Genomic DNA, 27,239 nt, shown 5'->3' with positions numbered 1-27,239 from the left:
CGCTGAGCTGAGACCTGCCCCCCCCCCCCCCCCCCCCCCCCCCCCCTTTGTAGATCGTCCGCGGGGATCTCGGCGAGCCCACGGTGGGGACCTCGTGCTTTCTGTTGTGGTCGCCCTTTGACCTCAGATCAAACAGCCCCAGACTTTAAGAAGCCTCCCCTCCCCTCCGCTCCCCTCCACGCCCAGCTCTCTCAGTCGGGACGTCCCACTAATGACCGGTGGAGCAGAAACTTTCGAGCTCGTGCCCAGGAGCCAGTACTCCTCCCACAAGGTGCCTAAGGGGCGCTCTGTCTAGACCAGACCCCCAGCCCCTAACCCCCCCAGACCCCCAGCACCACAGCCCCCCCAGCCCCCCAGCCCCCCAGCCCCCAGCCCCCAAGCCCCCAGCCCTCCAGCCCCCATCCCCAGCCCTCCAGCCCCAGACCCCAGCCACCAGCCCCCAGACCCCTAAACCCCCAGCCCCCAGCCCACAGCCCCCCAGACCCCCAGCCTCATAGCCTCTTGGCCCCTGGCCGTTGGAACATTACACAGTGATGACAGCTACAATCACAGGAAGGAAGGAATCAAAGCAGGGCTATTAGACAAGATTGTCTAAGCTGAGATAACAAGATGGCGAGAGAGGGAGAGAGACAGAGAGAGAGAGAGAGAGAGAGAGCTGTGCTCAACTTAGTCTGGTTGTGTTACTGAGATAAGCACACACACGTGCAGACACACACGCACACACATATACACACACAAACGTGCACACACATGCACACACACTCACACACACCCACACACATGCACACACACGCGCACACACACAAACACACATATACACACACAAACGTGCACACACACACACACACTCACACACACCCACACACACGCACACACACACAAACACACGCAAAATACAACACCGTTCACTCGCAGTTACACGAGGACCGTCGCGATCGCGCCAACAACACCACGAACGCAACGCAAACGGCTCCACGTTGTCGCAGTCCTCCTAGCGTCACCTTGGCTAACGGCTAACGGCACTCTCTGTGCGCCGTGAACCTGCGCGCGAGTTAGCCCTCCGCCCGCCAGCGGGCCTTCAGGACAGTTCAATCACACTGTGGGAGACCGCACACAGTCCAAATATTTGCGAGTTCGCATAATGTGGAAACCGAAATGTCTTTCCCAAGTTCTCGTTTTTAACCTACTTCACAAGGGCTTTTCAAAATGTTGGATTTGGTCGAGGCAACGATGTGGTGTAGGCAAGGGCCCTATGACCCAGTTTACTGCACATTTATTGAGTCAGTATAAACGCGCAGTTATATCTCTTTCAGGGTTTTCACAGAATACAGCACTGATAGCATGGGCCGGGAAAAGACATACAGAAGACAGGTCTGGTAGAAAACACACAGGAGCTCCATTAATCACCGAGTACATTGCTAACAACCATTAGAAGCTAACAACACTGATTGTTGGAGATTGCCAGGATGTACAGCCTTATAGCATCCACCAATCACAGACATCGCTGTTTTGTTGTCTGTTACCTATGTGTTCTGTGATTGGTGGAGCTTCTCCCTCTGCTTTCTACCCAGTGAAGTGAAGTAACTCCGTCTGCACTCCTGATCCTGATCTGCATACATATTTAAAAGCAATGAATCTACATAACACAAGAGTCAGTAAACAGGTCTAATCTCCGACACTGACACCGTTCAGCTTAACCAGTCCCATGCCTCCATCGAGAGGGTCAAACGACGTCGTATCGGAAACTTCATCATGGTGATTAACGGCTCGTTTATCCTCCCTCGTTAAAAGCTGCCGTGCCGCGGTGTCTGGACGAGGTGTCGGTTTTTGAAGCGACTCGAAAGATCCTTCGATCTTCGGCGGCATCGTTAGGAGGCCCGCTCGTAAAAAGGCCACAGGCAGTTTAAATGCCCCCCGTTCAGCGCGTTCAAATAAAGATTTAAACTGCCGCTCGGCCCGGCCTTAAGCCTGTAATCCGCCCACTGGATTCAAAGAGGCGTGTTGACTCTGGGCGTGTGTTTAACACAGCGCGGGCGCCCGGCACACGAGGGTGATCGAACACCGCACGTGCGTGTGTGTGTGTGTGTGTGCGCGAGTGTGTGTGTGTGTGCGCGAGTGTGTGTGTGTGTGTGCGTGTGTGTGTGTGTGTGTGTGTGTGTGTGTGCGCAAGTGTGTGTGTGTGTGTGTGTGTGTGTGCGAGTGTGTGTGTGTGTGTGTGTGTGCGCGAGTGTGTGTGTGTGTGTGTGCGCGAGTGTGTGTGTGTGTGTGTGTGTGTGTGTGTGTGCGCGAGTGTGTGTGTGTGCGTGAGTGTGTGTGTGTGAGTGTGTGTGTGTGTGTGTGTGTGTGTGCGCGAGTGTGTGTGTGTGTGTGTGTGTGTGTGTGTGCGCGAGTGTGTGTGTGTGTGTGCGCGAGTGTGTGTGTGTGTGTGTGCGCAAGTGTGTGTGTCTGTGTGTGCGAGTGTGTGTGTGTGTGTGTGTGTGTGTGTGTGTGTTGCTTTTAACGACCGGGGAAGGGGTTAGAAAATGTGATTCCTTGGTAAGGGCTGGTCGTTAGCCTTTAATGTGTCCCCTGCACAATGGGCCTCTTCAGCCAGAGACAGCTGTGGGCTTTGTCTTCTGCTCGTTGGGCAGTAACGCGGTTTCCTGCCCTGAATCACCCATCGCTGGCGGGTCGGACTGTAGACCCACACGCCATACGAACAGCGAGATTACTGAGCTGATTGGATCCGCCCCCTCACCACCAGGCCCCGCCCCCCCCCCCATCTCAGCCTCCATGCCTGCTTGAGTAAAGGATCATGGGAGATTTTCATCTTTTCCCTGTATCTGCTCTTGGTTCACCCTAAACTATACCACCCAACTCCCCAACTCCCCAACTCCCCAAAATCCCTGGCCCTATGCCATCTTCTAATACCACCAGCTGTCCAGTCTAGGGATTCTGAATGGTTTAAATATAACAGACTTCCATACACTGAGGTACCAGGGATCTTTCAAACGATCAAAGGTTTCTGACACTAAAAGCTTTGCCTTCAGGGTGATGGAATTTTAACATAACGGTTATGGAACTGGGCAAATCTGAGCAAGAGCACTGGCATCAAAACCCTTGACTATGGAACTTAGCTTGAATTGCTTTAGCATGCATCTAGTTGCATAAGTGAATGATATGTAAAAATGCAAGCTTTCTAATTCGCTCTGGATATGGGTATCTTCTAAGCCAGTGGTAACCAACCCTGTTTCGGGAGATCTACCATCCTCTAGGTTTACACTCTGACCCTAACAAAGCACAGCTCATTCAACAGCTAGAGATCTTGTTGAGCTGCTAACTAGTAGAGTCAGATGTGCCAAATCGGAGTTGAAATGAAAACCTTCAGGACGGTAGATCTCCAGGAACAGGGTTGGCTGCCACTGCTCTAAGCAAACAAGCAATGTTCCTTAGTGAATCCCCTAGAGCTGGGCCTGTTCTGAAATGCATTTCAATGTGTTGTGGGTGAGAGGAAGTACAGTATGAGAACTCGCTGAAGGGGGGCGGGGTTGGGGGGGGGCGGTGGGGAGGCCAGTTCAGCCAAACGCTGAGGCAGTCATAATGCCCAGTTTTCAGGGAGGGGCCACTCCAAGGTCAAACCGTCTGCATCAGCAACAGGGCGTGAGACCGAACACCCCCCCCACCCCCCACCCCCCACCCCCTCAACGAGCACACACCCCAGCCCGCCCAGCAATGTGCCGGTTAAACCCCACCCAGGCCGTGGAGGCGTTAATGTAAAAAGAAAAAAAAAAAGAAAAAAGAGGGAAATCCTTCAAGACCGAACAGACTTGTGAGAACCCAACAAAAAAAAAAAAAAACGTTTCATTGTTCTCCAATCAAGGAGGGCCCCGAGCCGTGGAAGGTGTCTACGCTCACTCGCACTCGCTGAACTCGCACACTTCCTGTTTCCTCTGGGTGGGGGGTGGGAGGGGCATGGTTGGCACTCTTTTGGCAGGAGGCGCTTGGGTACAGTACAGTACAGAGTGACGGGACGGGACAGCCGGGCCCAGGCGAGACCCAGACGAAATGTGCCAGGCCTCTCCTCCCATACCTGCCAACGTCAGTCCGGGTGTACCGTCCCGCCAGAGCCTTCTCTGAGGCCAATGACCGCGTTTTACGCATCATGTGACCGCCCCGGTCGCCAAAAACCACACAGAACCCCCCCCGCCCCCCGCCCCCGCCCTCCCCCCCCGGGGCCCTCGTTTGTAGGATGCTTTCCTCTCGTAGTCATGTTTCTGCTCTGCTGATGAACGATGGCTTACAGTCTGGGAATTAACTCTAATTTAAACAAAGAAGAGGAGAGAGGGAGGGAGGGAAAGAAGGAGGGAGGGAGGGAGGGAGGGAGGGAGGTAGTCTAATGGGAAGGAGTCCAGTTTTGTTCTCTCACGGGCTGCTTTACCTCACTGAGAAACTATGAGGAAAAGGTGATACAATGACAAACGGACCAAGTGATTTTGCTTTTGACAACCGGAGAGTTTGGTCTAGTTTTCAGTGCAGGTTTAGAGTAAACAGTTAAGTTGGTTTGGTTTGCCTTGGATTTGGCTCAATGCATGAAATTGTTTGATATCAGGAAAAAATACATATATGTACATACATATGGATATGCTTATACACCTTATATCCATTGGCAGAATGAGAAACAGTGCCACCCTGTGGTGGACACTTGTAACCTCCCGGTCTAGCGATCCGGGAAGCTGCCCTGGGCTGAAGGCTGCAACGCCATCTCTCATTGGCCAAGCATTGGCGACGAACAAAGACAGGCCATACCTCATTGGCTGAGTGCGCAGCGCCGTCTTCAGGTCCTCCACCACCTTGTTCCTCATCTCCATCTCCTCCTCGTCGAAGGCGAACAAGGCCTGCATCTGCGAGCAGGAGCAAGACCTCATGAGCACGCGGCGGTTTGAGAGCGGGACACAGCGCAGACGGTGTCTATTTGCATATCTGCGCAAAACCACTCTTTTATTCAACAAGGCTTCACGGCAGTGGCTCAGAGCCACGTTCCGATAAAAACAAAAGCACCGTCGTGTTTTTCGTAACAGGACCGAACACGGACCAGAGATACGCATCGGCGTCTGGAAATCGGCCTCCGTCGAAAACCGAAGCCTGGCCCGTCCTAACCGGCTCGTAGCGTAGCCTAGCGTAGCGTAGCTCGGCGCAGCGTAGCATAGCCTAGCGTAGCGTAGCTCGGCGTAGCGTAGCGTAGCTCGGCGTAGCATAGCGTAGCGTAGCGTATCGAGGCCGGATCAGCTAGACTGTCTGCGCCGCGGCTTTTTCTCGTTAAACGAGCGTGCCGCGTTCGAGCGTTAGCGCCACGCCGCGACGCCAGTCGACGGGGGCCCGCGGGGTCCAATTAGCCGCTATCAGGAGCCGCAGCGATTTACAGGGGCTGCTGGTTAAAATCCAGCCAGGTATGAAACTCTTTCTTTTTTTTGTTGTTGTACAGCTGTGGAGTCGCTATGCATCAAAGCGTTATTATATATATTATTCCCATTAGTTTCGCTCACGGCTTCTGTTCTACGGCTGCTGCCGGCTCCCTGCCAAGGGCACGTGAAATGGTTCGAGACCGCGTGTCTGTCTCAGCTTTGCAGTAAAACACCTTTGAAAGAGCTGCCCGTTAATTTGCCTGAACAAAAAAAAAAAGCAAAAAAAAATCCAAAAAAGTTTTTGAAAATTTGCCAGGAAACATGGAAAAACAGCTCAAAAAAAGCTGCGTAATGAAAAATGGGTGCTTTGGCGAGAGAGGCCGATCTGTCTGCGGAGGGTGAGTTGTGCGTCTGTGATGACGGTGGGGTGGGGTGGGGCGGGGGGGAGGGGGTCATTCAGGTCCTTCTGGGTCCCTGTAGGTCCTCTGTCTGTGTTAACCCTGCAGATGTGTCAGCCGTGACGCCCAGTAGCAGGGTCTGGACAGGCCTGGCTCGGCCAGATGGCTCTGATATCCTTATGAAGTCTCCAGCACCTGCTTTTCAAATTAAAACCTGATCGCCAAGGGGGGTGGGGGGGGGGGGGGGGATTACGGCCACCGGCTCCTGCTAGTCGGGTCAGCCGTACCGGTAGGTTCAACCGCCATGACGCTAACGCTAATCTCCCACCCACCTGCGGGAGGGGTGGGGGGTGGGGGGGATGGGAAGGGGGGGGGGAGTCCATCAGTAGTGACCCCCCCCCCCCCCATTCTGACTGATCAGGACCTGGTTCAGTTCCAGGTAAACGAACAGCAATGGACCCGCTGCCGGTGCCCTAAATACTGTGGTCCCCTGGCAACAGGCTGACCATTCAACCGACCATTTTGCTTTCTTTTCCCAGCTGATCTTCTGTTGGCCAAGCTAGTGAACAGCTGTGTGCTTTTGGGTCACAGTTTGTTTGTTTGCTGGCTGGGTTGACTAATACACAGTAAAGTGTTCAGTGTAAAATCAACTCTTACAGAGCACATTGTTGGGCCTTGTTGGGACTCACATGTACTCTGTTAGAGTAGCATTAACACTGGACATTGTACTGTGTGCAGTAGGCCTGAGCCCAACAGTGTTGAGGCACAAACACAGGTACGCCTGAGCCACATGGGCCACCGTAACCGGGCGTCCGAATGTTTTGTCCCCTCACCCGCTCTGCCCCCAAACCGGTCCCCCACTGACGGGGTTTTATGAATGGAATGAATGCTCTTTCAGAGGGAGGCAGAGGGAGCAGCCAGATCGCTCGGTGCAGAACTGAAAAGGGGGCTGGCTGCTCGGTTCTGTTCAGCCTCCCGCCAGACAGCCAGCTTCCTCCACAGTCCTCATGTCCGCGAGCGCAGAGCGCGCTCTGGATGGACGCCAGCTACATCGCCCGTGCCCTCCTCTCCCCCCGCCCCCCCCTCCAAATCCAACGATCTGGTGCCTGTCTGGATGATGAATACTGTCGGGGTGGTAGTGGGATGGGGGGGAGGGGGGTGCCCGTGCCCGTGCCCATGCTAATTTGACTATTTGACAGATTGAGGCGGCTAACACTGTAGCCAAAAGAAAAAGAAAAAAAAAAAAAACCGTTGGGGAAAAAAAAAAAGCTTATCGTCCAATAACTCAGCTACCAGTGTTTCCCAGGAAGGCGCTTCAGTTACAGTCCAAGTCTGGAGCCATGTGGTCAGCCTCTCCTGTTCAGACGAGACGCTGTCCAGCGCTGGGGGGGGGGCTCAGCTGGCTCACTCCGCTGCACGCCGTCCGCGGGAGCGTTTCTCTTTTTCACACGACGCCCTGAGAAACTCAGCGGTGGCCAGCGAACTGGGCCTGAGCTCCCAGGCCTTCGTCCTCCTCCTCCTCCTCCTCCTCCCCCTCTTCAGTGAGCTCACGGAGGCTGTGAGCCCGTGTGTGTGACCCCCCTCTCCATCACTACACTTGTCCTCTCATTTTAAATTCCATCTCCCAAATGTCAGTAATGTAATATAACGTGATGCTCCTGAATTCAAGGCACTCAGACAAATATTGGTGCTCTCAACTCGGGAACCACGGGGGGTTCCCGAGTTCCTGCTGATCGCCAGCATCGCCAAGAGACAGAGGAAGGGGGTCTCAGAAAAAGGGCCTTTCTGGTCTACTTTGATTTTTAACCCCTTGAAGAGTAGGTTTCAAGGAATGTTTTTTTTTTTTTCAAAATTCCAAGTCAGTGTTCTAGAACTCCACTTCTTCCAGTCACCAGCAGTGATTGTGACATCAGCGTTAGAACGTTCAGTTAAGAACGCTCTAATCACATGTTTGTGACCTCACACCTTAAAGGGTTAAAGGGGCACCAGAAGTGGGGGCACAGGGGAGGGCTGATAAAGTGGTTCTGGGAGCTGATTGGAGGGCGGGGGTTAAAGTTCCAGTCCCAGACCACAGAACGTTCTCATACCCTTAAGTACAGCATCTTGCCCCCATCTTGCTCTGGTAATAAAAAATAAAAAAAACACACAGCTGTACAAATACCAGGCGTGTACACTGCGTCCGCACCACGGACCGAACGCGCCGTGCCTCACACAGGGCAAAACAAAGGGCCAATGTGGTGTCGCAGAAACAGATGCGGAACCCCGAAGGACAGGCCTCGGTTGTTCAGAACCTCACACGCAGGACACTGAGGGGATGCGCCAACACGGGAACAGGCTGCTTTGGACACGCTGAGGCTTTTTGGCCGTGCGGCGCAGGTGGGTACGCGGTACGCGCGACCTTTGACCTTTGACCTCTGAGTTCCCAGCGGGCGGACGGTCGCTCCGCGGGTCCGGTGCGCAGAACACTTGCGAATTCACCGCCGTGCCATAAGAGGAACAGGCTTCCCGCCATCCTGGTTTCACAGTAACGTCCACTGTGGGGTTTAAAACCGAGAGATAGAGAGAGAGAGAGATAGATAGAGAGAGCGAGAGATAGAGAGAGAGAGATAGATAGAGAGAGCGAGAGAGAGAGAGAGAGAGAAAGAGATAGAGAGAATGATTGGCACTTACGGCAGCCATGGAGTTGATGCGATCGATGTAGTAGTCGGGCCAGCTGGTGGCCAACTTGTTTGGGTCCTCCTGCTCCTAGAAGAGGAGACATAGAAAAAAAACATGTCAGTAAGAGAGAGAGAGAGAGAGAGAGAGAGAGCGATAGAAAGGCTCAGAGCTTGTGCTGTACAGGGCAGTGGAGAGACTGAGAGGAGAGAGTACTGCAGACATTCACACTTAGCATGACACTCCGGAGTGCACTAAGCCACAAGAGGCTGACATGCCTGAAGAAAATGCACAAAAAATATTTTAACCCTTCGAACAATAATAAAATATAACTCTTTGTAATCTGCTAAATTCCAAAGGAAATACCAGTGCCACTAAGATGCTGTGTACACCATGGTCTCTAACAACTTTTCCAGAGAGCAAACTCCTAAAGGCTAAGACAATGTGTGGATGTGTGTAATTATTGTCCCACAATGTTTAATGCATTAGGAAATGTTTTTTTTTTTTGTCACTGAAAAATATTTACTGAACTCTAATCAGTTAACATAAACGGTACACGGTTAACACCCCTAGTGCCAGTGACTGCAGTCTGTGCCCACTCTTCTACACAGGATCGCGCTCTACAGTACGTCCTCTCCTTCTCCAGAACAGGAAACGAAGGGGGGTGGGGGGGGGGGTAGGGGGGCCCTTGGTTTTAAAGAATCGCTTAATATCTGGGTCAGGCACAGGAACACAGACAATGTGCTGGTGCTGCTGTTTCAGCGGCACTGCCCCCACAGGCTGGGCTGTGCAGAGCTGTGCTGGACTGCGTTCGTCCGCAGCACGGCGACGCTAACTGTGTTATCCAATCACGTTTATGCCTCCAGGACACCCCCCATCGACTGGTACTATTGAATTCCCATCTTTCAGAATGGGGGGGGGGGGGGGGCTCTGAATTCATCACAGTTAGAAATGGAAAATATATATATATATATGGTTGGAGTACATCAACAGTGCATCAGCATTGTTGTGGCTAGCCTGTTTGTTTCCTCCCGGATCGATGGTCCGCTCTTCGACAGAACGAAGCTTCCGGCGTTTGGAGGGTCGTTAAGTTAGCCTGTCCGGCTCATCGCCGCGCGCGCGCGCGCGCGTGTGTGTGTGTGTGTGCGTCGCGTCGATCTGTCGGCATGTGTTCGGTGCACGGGGGTGCTCAGGGAGTCGAGGCAGAGAATCGTCACCGTTCCCCGGCGCCGAAATTTCGGAACACGAAACCTCGCCGTGCTCCAAACGCATAATGCAAAAAAACCCCCAACCCCCACCCCCCCTGGCGCAAAAAAACCGTCTATAAGCGCTAGAGGAAAAGTGGAGTCTCTTCCAAGCCAATCGCAGAGCACGCAGCTGTCTCCGTTCAAGAACTGCGGTCGGCGAGCACAACACGAGAAAACAACAAGAAAGAAAGAAAATAAAAAAGAAAAGAAAAAAGAAATGAAACCCCCCCCCCCCTCCAGTAAGCCTGCCGCTGCTTGGCAACCCACTCCACATCCCAACAGGCCTGAGAAGCCCCTAATCTCAGAGAAGCGGAGATGCGAAGCAGCATCTTTCAATGATGAAATGAAAGCAGAGGACAGGGCTATCATGTGACCTGAAACCCAATGTGGGTCGCCTTTGACAGGGTAACAGGCCTGCTCTGGTCCTGTTTTCCACTTGCCGAGAGTGGAGTGAAAGATTAAAATCTGAATTAATCAGGCTTTCCAGCTAATTTCCTGACCTGATTTTTTTTTGTCTCTTCCTGTCCACGTGTGACCGCTGAGTCGAGGCCAGTTTACGTCTGTTTTTATCCTTTTTCCTTTCAACTTCATTAACAAATGGAATCGATTATTCACCGTTCAAAACACAGAGTTACGGTCGTGTCTGAAAATGTGAATAAATGTGAATAAATCAGTGGTTAATTCGTGGACGTTTCCCAGTTCATTTTGCTTGGAATTTCTTGCTTGCTTTTGGAAGTGGAAAACTGCAATCACATGTCCCAGTCTGTTACACAGTCCTCAGATAAGGCCTGTACAGCAGAACATACTCACACACACACACACACACATACACAGACATGCAGACACGTGTGCACGTGCACTCATGCACATACACCCACACGCACACGCACACGCACACACACACACACATACACAGGCATGCAGACACGTGTGCACGTGCACACATGCACATACACACACACGCACACGCACACGCACACACACACACACATACACAGGCATGCAGACACGTGTGCACGTGCACACATGCACATACACACACACGCACACGCACACACACACACATACACAGGCATGCACATGCATGCACTCGCACATACAGTATGCACACACACACGCACACGCATACACACCCGCACAGCAGAAGCTGATACAAATTAAAGGCAACTGAAGGATCCACATTAAATCTATGGAGGATTAGAGACATCTGGTCAACAGTGGTAGAGAGGTCACATTTACAAGTGTGCGAGTGTGTGCGTGCATGTGTATGCATATGTGTGTGTGTGTGTTTGTGTGTGTGTTTGTCTGTGCATGAGTGTGTGTGTGCATGTCTGTGTTTGCGTGTATATGTGTGTGTGTCCATGCATGCATGCATATGTATATGTATTTGCATTTGTGTGTGTGCATATGCATGCGTGTGTGTGTGCATGCGTGCATGCATATGTATATGTATTTGCATTTGTGTGTGTGCATATGCATGCGTGTGTGCGTGCATGTGTGTGCATGCATGCACGTGCGTCTACGTGCATTTGATTGCGTGCGTGCACATGTGTTTATCTGGAGCAAATGAGCATATTTAATGTGATTAAATCAAAATGAAGATGGACTCACATAAACAGGCACTGCCTTGCCAATGGCTACCCTGTGACTGCAACTGCTCAAAGCACACGTAAAACAACTGCACGCAAAGCATATACAGCTAGGCAGCGACCGATCTTGGCTAGCTCAAGCATGGACAGCAGTGGGGAAATCACAGTGGGGAAATCACAGCGATTACGTCCAGAGATCGGTGAGTTTGGACCCAACTCTCAGCCGGGGAGACATCTTCGTAATTCCTGCATTCCGCCTGTTTATCCTCACTCCCACAGACCAGCTATGCATAAAGGCATGCTGGGATAGCAATGGAGGACTGGATTCCTCTCTCCACTGAGACCGAACCTCAGACTATGTTAATTCTACATGCACTATGGCTGGCAGCAATGTTCTACCCACACAAAAAAAAAAATGCACAGCTTTTGTATTGTCCCCTCCGTGTCCAAAATCCATTCACACATTCTTAACACCAACACGCTCAGCACAAAGAAGCAAATGTTCCCGTTCCTTCCTCCTAACTCTCTTATTTATTTCCACATCTGTGAACAGACAGGCTGCCAACTGATTCTGAGGGTCAGACTAGCACATTGCTTTTCTCAATCTCTTCCAGGTTTATTATTTTTATTTTTTTTTATTTTTTTGCGCATGTTGGTACTTTGAAATATTTGTCGAGTAGGACGGAACATTTACCCTGGCTGGCTTAACAAGGCATTGCAAAATAGCGCAATTTCAGAGTTCTTGGGTACAAATGAGCGGTCACGGCAAGTCAGGCTTGTTTGTTTTGGGGTCAGAACGGTAGTGTGTTTTTCTCTTCTGCGTCTTGGTACGCGCCCCATCGAAACCAGGAGGAAGAGAAGCAAAGACAAACATCACCCCGTGTTCCTGTCGATTAAAGCCAGGCAGCAGGGAGTCAGAGAGAGGTGAGGAGAAGCATTGAAAATCAAGAATAACAGAGACCTGGACAGGCATTAGAAAGCTCGGATACTCCTGTGATGTCAAGATCGGACATCCAGCTGCGTGTGTGTATGTGTGTGTGTGTGTGTGTGTGTGCATGTGTGTGTGTGTGTGTGTGTGTGTGTGTGTGTGTGTGCGTGTGTACTGGGGGGGGGGATCACAGCGCACATTCTAAAGGGTTCTTTCCACTTTCTAAGACACCCCCCCTGACCATGCACTTCCCCTTTCTGGCTGCTCAGTGAGGTCATGCCAATCACAGCATGCACCAATGGCGTGGCCAGCCTTAAAGTGGGCTGAGGACAGGCCAGCGGGAGGAAGTGGGTTTAAGAGACAACCCGAGCGTCCTGGTTGTTGTTGCTGCCGTGAATTGTGTTCGTGAGAACAGTAAACTCAATAGCCTTGTTTTTCGGCTCCGATATGCCCCCCGCCCCCCCCCGCCCGCCCCCCCCTTACCCCTCCATGATGTGTTTTTCACGTGAGGCTGCAGAGGGGAGGGTTTCCGCATGAATTAAAACACGCAGACGGGGGCCGCCCGCGCGTGTGTGCGGAGCCAACGTCTCGTGCCAAGACGAGACGAGAAAATACGCACTCAAATACGCATCACAGAAACCGCCGCCGCCGCCGCAGCAGCCCGCCAACCCGCCAACTCGCCGTCACGGCAACCGTAACCAGGGCCTGACGTGCAGCAGGCGCGCACGGCGGCCGTCCCGTCGCCAGCGTCCCTCAAAACGAGCGGCGGGACGATCTTTCTGTCGCGTTCGCTCAGGACGAGGCGAGTCGCGGATCGCGATCAGTCGGGCCCGTTTTCCGAAGAACAAGGAGCCCGGTTATTCGCGATGATGGAGTAGAGCGGTGATTTCACGCGACGCAAGCTTTTTCATTTCCGCGCCGGACACAAGGTTCTGGCTACCGCAGAATTGCAGGGACACAGAACCTAGTCTGCAAGCGTGCGAGGGGGGGGGGGAGGGGGGGGGCTTTAGCTTTTAGGGTTTCATGACTAAAACAGCCCAGATTATATATACCGTAAATGGGCCAATAAATATCATACCCAAGAAGACAGCTCAGAAGGAGAATTTGACCAAAGACCAACATGAAAATCTGTTTCTCACAATATATCTTTTTCCCCCCCCCATTTTTAATGTCAGAACATGTGCCTGTTCCCTGGCTAGAATGTGTAGATATATGTGCTGTAACATTTCTGAAGCAGCATGACACTGAGCGTTACCGTGACGATAAAATGTGAACAACCAGTGCCAGATGCACAGTTCACGAGGGCTCGACACAAAGGAATTCTGGGTAGGTCACGGAATCCTGCGATTTTAATCCATGCCTTTCCCTGAGCAGAGGAAGATCAATATTACACAACTCGGGACTGCCGATCGGTGCCAAGATCAATACCCGCGTACGACCCCGTGTGCTAAACCTCAGCTCTCTGAGTCCTCTGGCTGAAACCCTCCCGTTTTGGTACGGATGCGATCCAGAGTTCTTCCGGTCCGGGAAGCGAGATTCCAGAGAAATCCTGAAGAACAGGGGGAGGGCTCAGCTGCGGCTCTTGTGTTTACAGTGGATCTGAGATTTTAACTTTTTTTTTCTTTCCTCCTCCTCCTCCTCCTCCTCCTGCAATCTGGCCGAACCATGAACTGAGTGTCAGCTGTGAAAATATTCCAAGAGAACGCAGGCGCTACCTGACACAGGCGCTACCTAACACAAGCGCTACCTAACACAGGCGCTACCTGACACAGGCGCTACCTAACACAGGCGCTACCTGACACAGGCGCGAGTGCCAAACCCAACGTGTGAACACAGCCAGCCCGAAAAGATGCTGTCCAATCTCGCACCGTTCCCATAGCCCCCTGGAGGGATACACTTCCATCCAAACCCAGCACGTGAAACCAACCACACATAAAAACCAAATCCAAACCCACCGTATCACGGACACCTACCCCAATACCCACAACAACCATCGAAACTCAGGTTTGCATTATGTATCACTTCATAATCTGTAGAACTGTACCAGTGGCAAACAGGATCCAACACACCACATGAGGCTCAGCCCTGTCCCTTATTTTATCCATCCTTGTCTCCTCGGTTCTCGATTGGCTCGGGAATCGATTGAGGTCTGCCATCTTTCAGGACATTATTCCAATCCGTTAAATTCTCCTCGAAGGAGCGAGGAGCTAGGAAACATGAGTGCATCCTTTGCAGAAGTTTTTTTTTTTTCAGAACGCGTGGAACACGGGGACATTGAGCTTCATGAATTGCTTTATGTGTAAAACCATGTGCCTCCTCAAGTAGCCATGGTTACGTTTAGTTTGGACATCAGTATAAATTAGACCGCAGGATTTTCAGGTAGGGCTTCTTAGCCAGGAAAGCTAATGATATATCCAGACCGTTTTTTAGCTGTTTCCCATTATTCCATAGAGACGATGATATCATGAAGGAACTCAGGCAGAGAGGTGAAACGTATGATTCTTTATATACTGTCCAACAGGTTCAGTACTAGGTCTCACTATTAAAGATCTGTATACTTTTTTGATGTATTGAAAAGAGCATCCTATCTGCACTCCATTTCCCAGAATGCCACAGGACATGACCCGCTAATTTGTGAATAGTCATTTGGCAAAATTACAGATGTTCAAACATGGTTCAAAGAAACACGTTGCGTTTAACGTGACCTCCACCCGCTTCAGTGCTTGTGATTAGGACCTTGAACATCTCCCCTCCGAAAATGTAACCCACCCCTGGGATTCACCCAAAAACACCGGGCCTGTAGCTCTTTAAAAAAAAAAATCACAAATCCTGACAACAAAGCTAACGGACAGACCCCTATGTCAGGTGTGTTGTCATGCCCCTGTGTGACAGTGATGTGTCTATAAAGCCCAGATAACAGCGCAGGCATGGCGGAGGGAATCCACACACACACACACACACACACACACACACACAGGGCTCTCCCAGATTAAGGGGCTGGCGTTTCAGACAGGCTCGTGACGGACAGGCCCTTTTTTATCAGCGACCGGCGGGAAAGCGCGCGCCGCTCGGAGGTAATCACTCTCCTCTCCGCTTCGCGCGAGCGACTCTCACAACCCCGCCGTTCAGCGAACGGCCTGCGCCCGCCGCCGTCCTGACAAACCGCCCTGCCTCTCAGGATGACCCGGGCCTAACCAACCGCATTTTCTTTTTTTAACCTCCCTGTCAGTTCCGTTTAACCTCATCCATAATTCAGCGCCACCTGCTGGCTCGCCATGAAACAGAAAGTCTCCTGTGCTGGCTCGCCAGCTAGCTCATGTCAAACGTCCTCTCGTAAGACACACGACAGGCCTCTTTTATTTCTCAATAGCCCTGATCAATGGCTGCCCATCCCTGTTCTTGGAGATGCTACCGTCCTGAAGGTTTTCATTCTACTCACGAGCAACTCAAGGAGATCTCTAGCTGTTGAGTGAGGGGTGCTTTGTTGGTGCTGGAGTGAAAACCTACAAGGGCGGTAGATCTCCAGGAACAGGGTAGAGCAGCCCTGGTCTCGATAATGTAAAAAAATATATATATATAATATATAAAGAAATTTCACTTCTGTGGTTAAATCTCGTGCAGTTTCACTGACACTCAACGCAGGGCCGCAGCCCAGTGATGGAGGAAGTGATGGCGAGAGCTGCTCTCGGTAACCGCGTTAAGAGAACGAGCCTCGCTCTCCCAGCCAGCCGGAGCGCTCGGATCGCCGGGGGTTTTTCTGGGGGAAAAACATCGCGTCTTCGGGGAGCGACCCGGTCTCATAATTCACGTTTCCTCTGCCGCCATGACGCCGATTCCCATGATCCTCTGTTGCCACAACAGAGCGGACGCAAACACGGAACGCCGCGAGCAAAAGGTTCGCACATCATTTAGCTTTTTCTCCAAAAATAGAAAGTGTGTCGAGTGAGCTAACAGTGGGCTAGACAATGAAATACTACGACTCAGCACTAATGTACCCCGAAAGGCACTTATCCCGCTGATTTAGGGCAGTGTTTTTGCGATGAAAGTCTAGACAGCACTATTTTAGGATTTAGGACCTCGTCCTGATGTGACATGACTGCTGGATGCTTTTGAAAACACGTTTCTTGTAAGCAGCAGCAGCACAAAATCTTTTTCTTTTTTGTAATTGTTTTCTTTCTTTTATAAAGGGCACTTTCTGTATCGGCAGTCATCTTTCAGAGGTCCCTCGCGGTGTGCTGTCGAGCTGGGAGAGAGGAGATCGACAGACGTCCACAGGACAAAGCACAGCAGTGTGTCCCTTTATAATGTCAATCAGCAGACCCCTGAGTCACTCTCAATCTATTACTTCAGCTGAACAGGCACAAACAGAGGCACCACGGGTCTTATCGGGTCCTTCGGGTCACTGAGTACGGGCGTCTTCCGCAATGCCCGCAGACATTGGCAAGGCGAACGGCATCCTACCTTATCCAAAAAGCAATAAGATACCTGATTCTACTTATCAAGATCTTGATTGAAGGCCATGATTAGTTAATTAGTTGAATGTTACTGGCTTAAGACAAAAACCTGCACCCACACCGGCCCTTTTGGGATAAGATCAGACACCCCTGGGCGAGATGTTGTCTGCCTATCTGGGTGCATTTGGCCACCCCCACATCAACCTGCTCAACTCCACCACAGTCGCAGAAAGAAAAGCAGTTGGCTTGGAATGCAGAAGAATCGTAAGAACTGGAAGTATACGACCAGGTCTTTAGCGGATAAGCTGTGCCTGTAGGCCACAGGATGGACTGGATTAGAGTACTCCTGTGTCATATTCAACTGTGGTCTCAGTTCACTGCAGGTGAGAGAGCAAACCTCAGCTTAACGAGTCACTGACCCTGCGATGAGAAGGTTCTTATCGGAGCGTTCTAATGCTGATGTCACAATCGCTGCTGGTGACTGAAAGCAGTGGAGTTCTAGAACACTGACACTCTTTCACGAGGCCTGACTCTCTCTCTCTCTCTCTCTCTCTCTCTCTCTCTCTCTCTGTGCATTGTCTTGTGTTCTGCAGCAGCCCTGTAGCTGTTTTAGCCATTCTCCATGACATAAATAGCGAAGGAGGAGAGTCTGTTTTTTTTCCCCCCGGCAAACGGCTGCTTGTTTCCTGGACCAGGCACCGGGATGCGTGCCCTCGTCAGGAAACGATCTCGGAACAGCGCAGTCGGGCTGGAATGGCAACTGGCAAGTCGCTCAAAGAAAAGGGGGGGGGGGGGGAAGAGAGAGAGAGAGAGAGAGAGAAAACACTGGATAATGTCTCCGTAACCTCCCCTTCAACGGCACGCAGTTTCTCCAGATCGACCCCCTCGCTTTGTTTCATGTTTACTCTTCTTCTACTTGAACTGTCAGAGTTGATAACGTCTGAGCTACGAGACCGCACCAGGAGGGGAAAGGAGGGGAACTCTGGAATTAGGCAGGAACGCTAACTGTTCCAATTCTGGCTTTGCCAAGGGAGGGGGGAGGGGGGTGGATTTGGGTAAGCTTGTGTGCGTTTGTTTAATTTCAGCTTCTGAGGGGTTCGAAATGCCGCTCTTCCTGTACTGCAATCACAGCATAATGTCCTGCAGGGAGTGTCCACAGACAGCTCTGCGTCAGGGACGCCACTGACTGACTATGGCCTGAGCTGCCCTAACGAAGAAAGGATATGTGTGTGTGTGTGTGTGTGTGTGTGTGTGTGTGTGTGTGCGTGCACAATGTGACTGCGTCTGTGTATATGTGTGCGCATGTGTAACTATGCGTGTACGTGTGCATGTCCGTGTGTATGTGTTTGCAAGCATGTGTGCATGAATGTGTGTGTGTCCATGTGTATGTGTGTGTATGTTTGTGTGTTAGAGAGGAAGCTGTGCATACTGAATGGCCAACAAAAACTCCCCTTGGATAGCTGTAGGTGTGAATCAGCACATAAAGCATTTACTACCTGTCCCCACTGGGAGTTCTTCTTTCTAACACCAGCAGAGTTCACTGAGTTATATGCAAGATTATAAAAGTGGCAGAAATAAAACCAGGTCTCCAACGCACAGCGGCGCCCCCTGCTGTCCCTCGCCCGGGCTGCGAGCGGGCACACCGGCCGCTCCGGTTACCACGGGGTTTCCACGCACGGGCCTGGCCGGCGGGTGGGCATGCGCATGCCAGTCACGCGTTCCCCGGGTAACGGTGCGGAGGGGGCGGGACCTCCGTGCCATCGCGCGTCGCCAGCGGTCCGTCACGCCCTAACTCCGCCCGACATCTGCCCACCGCTTTTGCCGATTTTCCGCAGTGTGCCGCCACCGCCACCGCGCCCTCAACCTCACGCTCTCCTTTGTTTCGTTTTCTTTTTCGGAAAAGAAAATTGCAGCGTATTTTGACATCATTACTCTTTTTTTCCTGTTCTCTCTCTCTCTCTCCCTCTCTCTCTCTCTCTCACTCTCTGCCCCAGTGTAAACAGGAACAGGTTTTTTGGGGGGCAGTGTTCACAGGATGGCGGGGCTAACACAATGTGCTCTTCATTCATCTCTGTTTTATACAAACTGTGTCGGGGGTTTTCCACTACCTTATACACAAAATCTCCGCTCGGATATTTAGTATTTCCACAATTTCTCAAGTCTGGAAACAGGGAGAGGGAGTCATTTTCCAGGGAATCGGGGGGGAGGGGGGGGGTGGGGCAGCTGTTTAGTGAAGTGATGTTCTGCCAGACATGTGGACCAACAGTGGAGGGTGTTGTGCGTGTGTGTGTGTGTGTTGGGGGGGGGGGGGGGGGGCAGACCTGAACACACTGCTGTTACAGAAATGTGATTTTGGTCACAGTCCATGTTACAGATGTGTGCTGTAATGACCCTGTTACAGATGTGTGCTGTAATGACCCTGTTACAGACGGGTGCTGGAATGACCCTGTTACAGGCGGGTGCTGTAATGACCCTGTAACAGATGTGTGCTGTATTGACCCTGTAACAGATGTGTGCTGTAATGACCCTGTAACAGACGGGTGCTGTAATGACCCTGTAACAGACGGGTGCTGTAATGACCCTGTTACAGACGGGTGCTGTAATGACCCTGTAACAGATGTGTGCTGTAATGACCCTGTTATAGATGTGTGCTGTAATGACCCTGTAACAGATGTGTGCTGTAATGACCCTGTTACAGATGTGTGCTGTAATGACTCTGTTACAGACGGGTGCTGTAATGACCCTGTTACAGACGGGTGCTGTAATGACCCTGTTACAGATGGGTGCTGTAAGGACGGTTTCTCACCTTTTTCTTGCTGCAGTATATTTGCCATTTCTTCTCAGCGGGCAGAGCAAACATGGCCTCCCTGTTCTTATCTGTGAGGTCGAGCTCATCCTGCAACACAAAGACAACAGAATTTGTCAGTCAGCCAATCAATCAATCAATAAACCAATTAATCAATCAATAAATGCATCAGTCAGTCAGTCTGTCAGTCAGTCAATCCATCAGTCAGTCAGTGTATCCACCATTCAAGTAACGCACATGCAAAACAGCAAGTCAATCGAGCGCTCTTCCATAGATGGGGTGCTCTTCTCAGTAAGGCCAAGCAGAGACGCACATTAGAGAAATGGGAAATATGCATAAACACAGGAAATGAATCTTTGCCTTGGAACGGGGATAAAGGCTTGGAAAGCTCCCCCTGGGCACAGAGGAGAGACAGACAGAGAGCTCTGCGTTCCAGCACGGGGCTAATCTAAGCATAATGAGTCTGTTACCATGACGTCAACCATCCCCCCCCCCACCCCACCCCCCACTCCCCCAACCACCCCGGGTTACAGACACTACTGGGGCAGCCAGAATGCTACCAGTTGGCTGCCCTACTTGGGGACTTTGCTGGTGATGCAAGGATCCAAAGCAGGAACGCTCAAATCCGGCTCTGGAGGCCCGCGGTGCCGCTGGTTTTGGTTTCCGTCTGATCGCTAATCGTTTCGTTTAATGTCACCCACGGGCCAGATCTCCCACTCGTCCCAGATCCCAGGTCTGAATTCCCAGATTAGAAGAGGAGGAATGAAAACCAGCAGGGGGAATGGTGAAGAGAAGCCATTTAAGGGGGAACGGTGAAGAGAAGCCGTTTTGGCGGGAATGGTGAAGAGAAGCCATTTAAGGGGGAACGGTGAAGAGAAGCCGTTTTGGCGGGAACAGTGAAGAGAAGTCGTTTAAGGGGGAATGGTGAAGAGAAGCCATTTAAGGCGGAACGGTGAAGAGAAGCCGTTTTGGCGGGAACGGTGAAGAGAAGCCCCTGAACACAAAGCAGAGGATGGCCAGACAGTCCGCTGGTTTAGTTCCATCTCCAGGCTGCTCTTACGGCCTCAGGCCCTGAAGAGGAGCTAAAGGAGCCCAGAATGAGCAGCTCCAGATGGGGACCAGAGCAGTGCAGGCACCTCAAACAGGCCGCTCTGGAGCACGGGGTCACAATGACTCAATGTTGGCCTATTTAGGAAAGGTATTTGAGTTTTTACATGTTTTAATTTTTTTATGGGGGGGGGGGGGGGGGGGGGGGGTGCTCACTGACATGGTGCTTTTCCAGGCTGGAAGAGATAGGATCTCTCTCTCTCTCTCTTTCTCTCTCTCTCTCCCCCTACTCTTTCTCTCTCTCTCTCTCTCTCATACACATGCTCTCTCTCCCACACACACACACACACACACTCTCATACACATGCTCTCTCTCCCACACACACACACACACACACTCTCTCTCTCTCCCACACACACACACACACACACACACTCTCTCTCTCACACACACACACACACACACACACACTCTCATACACATGCTCTCTCTCTCACACATACACACACACACACACTCTCTCTCTCTCCCACACACACACACACACACAGACACACTCTCTCTCTCTCTCTCTCACACACACACACAAACACACACACACACACACACACACACACCTCAGACTGTGTCTAGCAGAAGCCCTCCACAGGCCCCTCTGACCCAAACAGAAGGTGTTGAAACTCAAGCCTGAGACACAGCAGACTTGGGCTGCCGGGCTGGATCCGAGCCAGGCGGACGGGGAACGCCAGAGTAAGACCTACGCTCACCTCAGCGCTCTCTCCGTACGACTCTGCCTTTCTGCCTGCTGCCACAAACTCGACCTCCGCACCCTAACTTACATTTCTCAGAAGCAAAGCCTTTCTGTGCATACACTCGAGAGAGAGGAGGGGTGGGATGCGTGGACGGCACAGGCTTTAAGTGGTGGTTAGCAGAGGTGGGAACATCCAGGTTCAGAAAGTTAAAAATCCTCCCCAGTATTTAGTTCTAATCACCTGGATTTGCTAATCACAACAATTCTTTAGCCTGGAGGTAGAAAGCTACTTAGTGAAATCAGCAAGTTGGGTTCATGGATGGAAGAAACAATTGGCAGGACTTATACTTTCTCACCCCTGAACTTTCCACCTCTGGTGGTGATTGTTGTTATTAGTGCGATTTTAAGAACAAAGCCACAGTTGGTTCAGAAATGGGCATGCCAATGATCTACGCGCGCCCCGTGACATACAGCAATGGAGACCATCCATGTTTAGTTATGTTTGAGTAACAACTGCAGCCAATAAGAAATGAGGTTAAAAAAATGTTCTGATCGTAATCTCTCTTGTAGATTACACCTCTGAATTTTTGTTTCGGTTGGTTCTGATCCATGGTTTGGGTTGGTTGAAAACCCAAAGCAAGTTTGGTGTGAGCTCGGACCTCAACAGTCCAATTCAACAAACCCTTCCTGGGAAATATAAAATGGAGCATGCAAAGAACATTCAAGATCAACATAACTAAAACTACTGAATAACAAAAACACCTAAAATAAAACTTTTTAAAATGTACAAGCTTAGGGGCAGAGAATATGTTGATAAAAATGTGCAGGTATAAATGTAGCAGAATGAAGGTCAAACAGAGGAGGGTGGGGGATAGTGTACCACAGCGGGGTGGGGAAGGGGTCTGAGAATTATTTGGGGGTGGGGTGGGGGGCTGAGAATTTTTGGGGGATGGGGGGGGGGTGAGGGCGGCGCTGAGGATTTTTGGGGGGTGGGGGGGGGGGTGAGGGTGGCGCTGAGGATTTTTGGGGGATGGGGGGGGGGGTGAGGGCGGCGCTGAGGATTTTTGGGGGATGGGGAGGGGGAGGTGGCTCATAGCGTGACTGCGCCAGTCACATGGAGCTCTGCGTGCTCTCTGTCCGGAAACAGGCACGCACTGGCAGGCCCCGAACCAGCCCGCGGTCCGCCGGAATTTGCATAAACTTAGACTAATATTGGCGCACCTGCTTCCCTCCAGCAGGAAAAATATATACTTGGCAAAAAAAAACAAAAAAAAACAAAAAAACACAAAAATCTAAACCCTTCTTCCCTTTTCACATTTCAGTTAATGCATAATCAAATAATATTGAAGAAATTTGAAACGCCGGTGGGGGGGAAGTTGGAGGCACTTTCTTTCATGCCGATCCCTCGTTCTCTCCAGACGTGCGTCAGAGCTCGGAGGTGTGATAAATAAACACCCCGCCGCTCCGGCGGATTGGAACGAAACGCGGATACTCTGCGTTCCCGCCGAGCTCCGGAACCGAACGGCCACACCGCCGGAGGGCGGGTTCCGTGTCTCTCGTCCAGTCCCCTGAGATCTGAGACGCGTCCCGGGGGGCTACGCTGCTCTGACACCCGATTCGGTGCGAATATTGGGAAGTGTTCTTTCTGTTTTCCTCGGGTCTGAAAACTGTGAACGCCGAAGCTATACTTTGGCAACGTGACAAAACCAACACGATAAACGAGGCCACACACAGAGCAGAATGATTAATTTGAAATTAGTCAGCCGCTGATGCAGTATGAGAGCACCGCCTATTTTAGGTGCGATGACTCATTGACTAGCGCCTCAGCTTAATTAGTCACTGGCCCTTTAAGGTGTAAGAGTAAAAGTTCTTAACTGAACATTCTAATGCTGATGTAACAATCACTACTGGTGACTGAAAGCACCAGCGTTCTAGAACACTGAATTTTAACCTTGAAAAAAAAAGAATAAACATTCCAAAAAAAGCTACTCTTCAAAGGGTTAATCACAGGATTCCGAAGCGCCGGCATCGGAATGGACCAGGGCGCACACGTCCGACAGGGAGCCGGAAATTAAAGGGAGCGACTGAACCCCATAAAGAGGGATCCAGAGGGAGAGAAAGGCAGCGGTAAAAGATAAGGAAGTTCATATTCCTTTATCAGCGTCATTGAAAGCGACGTTGAATACCGAGTTCTCCCTCGCCCGGCGGTGTCTGGGCTGCACTTTTCAGATAAGAGAGAGAGATAAGAGAAGAAAGAGAGGGAAGGGATGGGAAGGGAGAGGGAGGGAGGCAGGGAGAGAGGGAAGGAAAGAGGGGAAGGGAGGGAGAAAGGGAAAGAGAGAGGAAGCGTAGGAAGGAAAAGGTGTGTTTGAGTGAGGAGTGTGGTGTGTGTGCGGATGTGCGAGTGGATGAGGGAACAGGGGCGTGACTGAGAGTGAGAAGCCACCTGTGTCACGCTGAGTGTGTTTTTGCGTGACTGTCTTTGTGTGTGCGCGTGTGTTTTTGTGTACGTGTGTGGGTGTGTGTGTGTGTGTGTCCGTGTATTTGTGTGTGTGTGTGTGTATGTGGGTGTTTGTGTGCGCGTGTGTATGTGTATGTGTGTGTGTATGCGGGTGTGCGTGTGTGTCTGTGTGCAAGTGCATGCGTGTATGTTCGAGTGCGCATGTGTCTGTGTGTGTGCATGTGGGTGTGTGTGTTTGTGTGCGCGTGTGTGCGTGTGTCTGTGTGTGTGTATGCGTGTGTACGTGTCTGTGTATTTGTGCGTGTGTGTTTGTGTTCAAGTGCATGCGTGTGTGCGCGTGTGTTCGAGTGCGCGTGTGTATATGTGTCTGCATGTGGGTGTGTGTGTGTGTGTGTGTGTGTGTGTGTGCGTGTGTCTGTGTGTGTGTGTGCGTGTACGTTTCTGTGTGCGCGTGTGTGCGTGTGTCTGTGTGTGTGTGTGCGTGTGTACGTTTCTGTGTGTGTGTGTGTGTGTGTGTACGTTTCTGTGTGTGTGTGTGTGTGCGTGTGTCTGTGTGTGTGTGTGTGTGTACGTTTCTGTGTGCGCGTGTGTGCGTGTGTCTGTGTGTGTGTGTGTGTGCGTGTGTCTGTGTGTGTGTGTGTGTGTGTACGTGTCTGTGTGTACGAGATTCTGAGGCCCTGGGGGACTTTGAGCACGGGACGTCCCGGCCTGTTCAGGGTGGGACAGGAAGATACAGGAAGTGCGAGCGAGCATCAGGCCGGAAAGGAAGGAAGTCATACGCGGCCCCCGAGGGCCCCACAGGAAACAGCAGCGGCCGTTAGTGACCCCGGTGAGTCTGACACAACCACGCCGCAGTGCCCTCACCGAGCCAACTCTCCTCTCACCCAAACACTCCCAGGGCGGGGCACATAGTGTTGGGCCAGTTTTGGGGGTGTGGGGGGGGGGGTGAAACATTTTCCTCTGTTTCTCCTAGATGTGAGAAAACCCAACTTTTCAGAGCACGTCTCAATCAAGGTTTTATTTAAAAAGAGAAATATGGGACCCCGTTCTTCCCCTAGTTTGGCAGGTCTTGGTACTGATTTGACTATAACCGGACTTATCTCCAGCTCAGTTGGTGGTGTCCTAGCCAAGTTAAAGGCACCCTCTGTAAGTCGAGGTATAAAGTGTAAATAGTTCTGGCGGATATTAGACGCTTCGTAGCCAGAGCCTCAGGCGGCACTGTGGGCAGTGCCACAGACAGACGTGCCAAGGCCGTTTCCCTGTTCTGACTGTCAGGCGGGCCGGGCGGGGCGTGGTCCTGCCTGAGGAGATGGGCGCGGTCTTCGCCGAACGCCGGAGGATGTACAGACCGTAACGGGCGGGGTGAGAGGGCCAGGGGTGCCAAACCCCCCCTCCCCACCCCCAGCTCCCCCCCCCCCCACCACAGAGATGAGCCTCAGGTCCAAACGGCCCGGCCCGGGGCGAGGTGGCGGAGATGGCGGAGGTGGGGGTCAGCTCAGGACGAACGGGAAGCAGGTCGGCCGGCTCCCAGGTGCCGGCGGGAAGGAAGAACGCATCTCCTGGCCTTTACCGCGAAGAGTGGAATGGTGGGAAGCCAAGAGGAAGCTGACCCCCCCCCCGCCCCCACGCTCCCCCCCATCCACCCCGCCCCCCGCCCCCTCTCATCTAGGCAAGGCCCACTCATACTTGGACCAGAGCCTCCTTCATTTGCACAACTGCCAACTTAACCGACCGTTTCCCAAAAAAAAAAAAAAAAATTTATAATCCTAGCCAATCAGAAGCCAGTCCCACCCAGAGGCTGAGCCCCCGGCCAAAAGCGTGCTACGACCGAGCAGCCCGACACGCGCTGTGAAATCCCCAGTCGATCGTTTCACACAGGTTATCATACCATCGTTATGGTTTCATGGTGCTCTAATCTTCCCTTAAATCTTAAAATATTCACTATTATTTATTATTCTGTTCCTGGAGGGAGAAGCACAGACGCACTGTACAGATGCAGGCTCAGATACAGTACAGTCAAAGCATTTGCAAAAAAAAAAAAATTTGAATAAGGATAATAAAATATTTTATGATATGGTTCTCAAGGATCACGGGGCCCAGAGTAAGCAACCCTGGGGCTGCCCGTGGAGTGTTAAATAGGGGTGTTCAGTTGGCCCCTGAATAAAACACAGTTAACCCTTTAAGGTGTGAGATCACAAACATGCGATCATAATGGTGTTAACTGACAGCATTCTAAAGCTGATGATGTCACAATCAGTACTGGTGACTGAAAGCGACGGAGTTCTAGAACACTGACTTACACTGAGCCTCCTCTTTAAAGGGTTAAGGAGACCCTGTGCTGACAGATGATGGTGGTGGGGGTGGCGTGTGTGTGTGGGGGGGGGGGTTAGTCTGCTCTAAATCCATCTCTGCCGTCCTGCTCAGCCAGGACCCAGGACACAGAACAGCCCCCCCCCCCCAGTATGATCTGTCATCTGACCTCTCTGCGCCAGATGTTGGCTCAATCATCCTGATGTTGTTGCTCGGATCACGATAAGCACAGCAAGCTGCTCGTACATGACACACACGCCCCCCCCCCCACCCCCCTCCAACCCTACAACCCCAAATCTCTAACAGCCCCTGCAGCCTCGAACCCGCAGCCTCACCCCCCCGCCCAGCCTCGAACCCGCAGCCCCGCCCCCGCAGCCTCAAACCCACAGCCTTACCCTCGCTGGTCCAATAAGCTCCACCCTATGGGACTACATCTCCAGACTGGGGGGAGCGGTACATAACTATAAAACTTTATAACCGTGTTATTACTCTGTATAACCGTGTAACTGCATTGTCCTGTGAGTGTGTTTCTGTGCGCATCTGTGTGCATTTCTGCGTGTGTGTGTGCGTGTGCATGTGTGCGTGTATTTGGGCATGTGTGTGTGTGCGTGTGTAGGTATGTATGTGTGTTAGTGCGTGTGTGTGTGTGTATGTGTAAGCATTTCTGAGTGTGTGTAGGTATGTATGTGTGGGTGTGTGTGTGTGTGTGTGTAAAGGCACATAGTACAGTAGCATTACCAGGGAAGTGCTTGGTGCTGTACAGGGGTATAGTGTTCCTCTGACACATGGTGGCCATATGCACACAGCAACAGCACCTGAGTCTCTGTGTTAGTCTCCTATACCTCCCCCTACACCTCACCCTACACCTTCCCCAGCAGCAGAGACTAAAGACTGTCACCCCTCTGTCCTCAAGCAACCCCCCCATCACTCACCCAGCTGGCATCTTCAACACACACACACACAAACACACACGCATGCACACACATACACACGCACATACACACACAAACGCACACACACGCGCACACACACACAGACACGCACGCACATACACACACAAACGCACACAGACACGCATGCACAAACACACATACATGCACACACACACACAGATCCATGCACACAGACATGCACACACATAGTTCCCAGAGTTTTGCTGTGAACACACACCCAGCTCTCCAAATGTAAGAGTAATTTTGCATAATGATAAA

At 51.6% G+C, this 27,239-nt stretch overlaps 1 protein-coding gene across 5 annotated transcripts in view; it reads right to left on the bottom strand.

Moving 5' to 3' along the window:
- daam2 (dishevelled associated activator of morphogenesis 2) overlaps positions 1 to 27,239 on the bottom strand; it is a 139,254-nt gene that overhangs the window by 34,792 nt on the left and 77,223 nt on the right. For all 5 annotated transcript variants that reach the window (XM_035394340.1, XM_035394336.1, XM_035394354.1 and 2 more), the window contains exons 3-5: positions 19,459 to 19,548; positions 8,450 to 8,524; positions 4,786 to 4,880 (exon numbers count right to left, since the gene is read on the bottom strand). In XM_035394340.1, the coding sequence (XP_035250231.1) occupies positions 4,786 to 4,880; positions 8,450 to 8,524; positions 19,459 to 19,548 (260 nt within the window). The remainder of the gene's footprint in view (positions 1 to 4,785; positions 4,881 to 8,449; positions 8,525 to 19,458; positions 19,549 to 27,239) is intronic.

This window comes from Anguilla anguilla, chromosome 1 (assembly GCF_013347855.1).
Source record: "Anguilla anguilla isolate fAngAng1 chromosome 1, fAngAng1.pri, whole genome shotgun sequence".
Classification (NCBI taxonomy): domain Eukaryota; kingdom Metazoa; phylum Chordata; class Actinopteri; order Anguilliformes; family Anguillidae; genus Anguilla; species Anguilla anguilla.
This window is presented reverse-complemented; position numbering and strand designations above follow the sequence as displayed.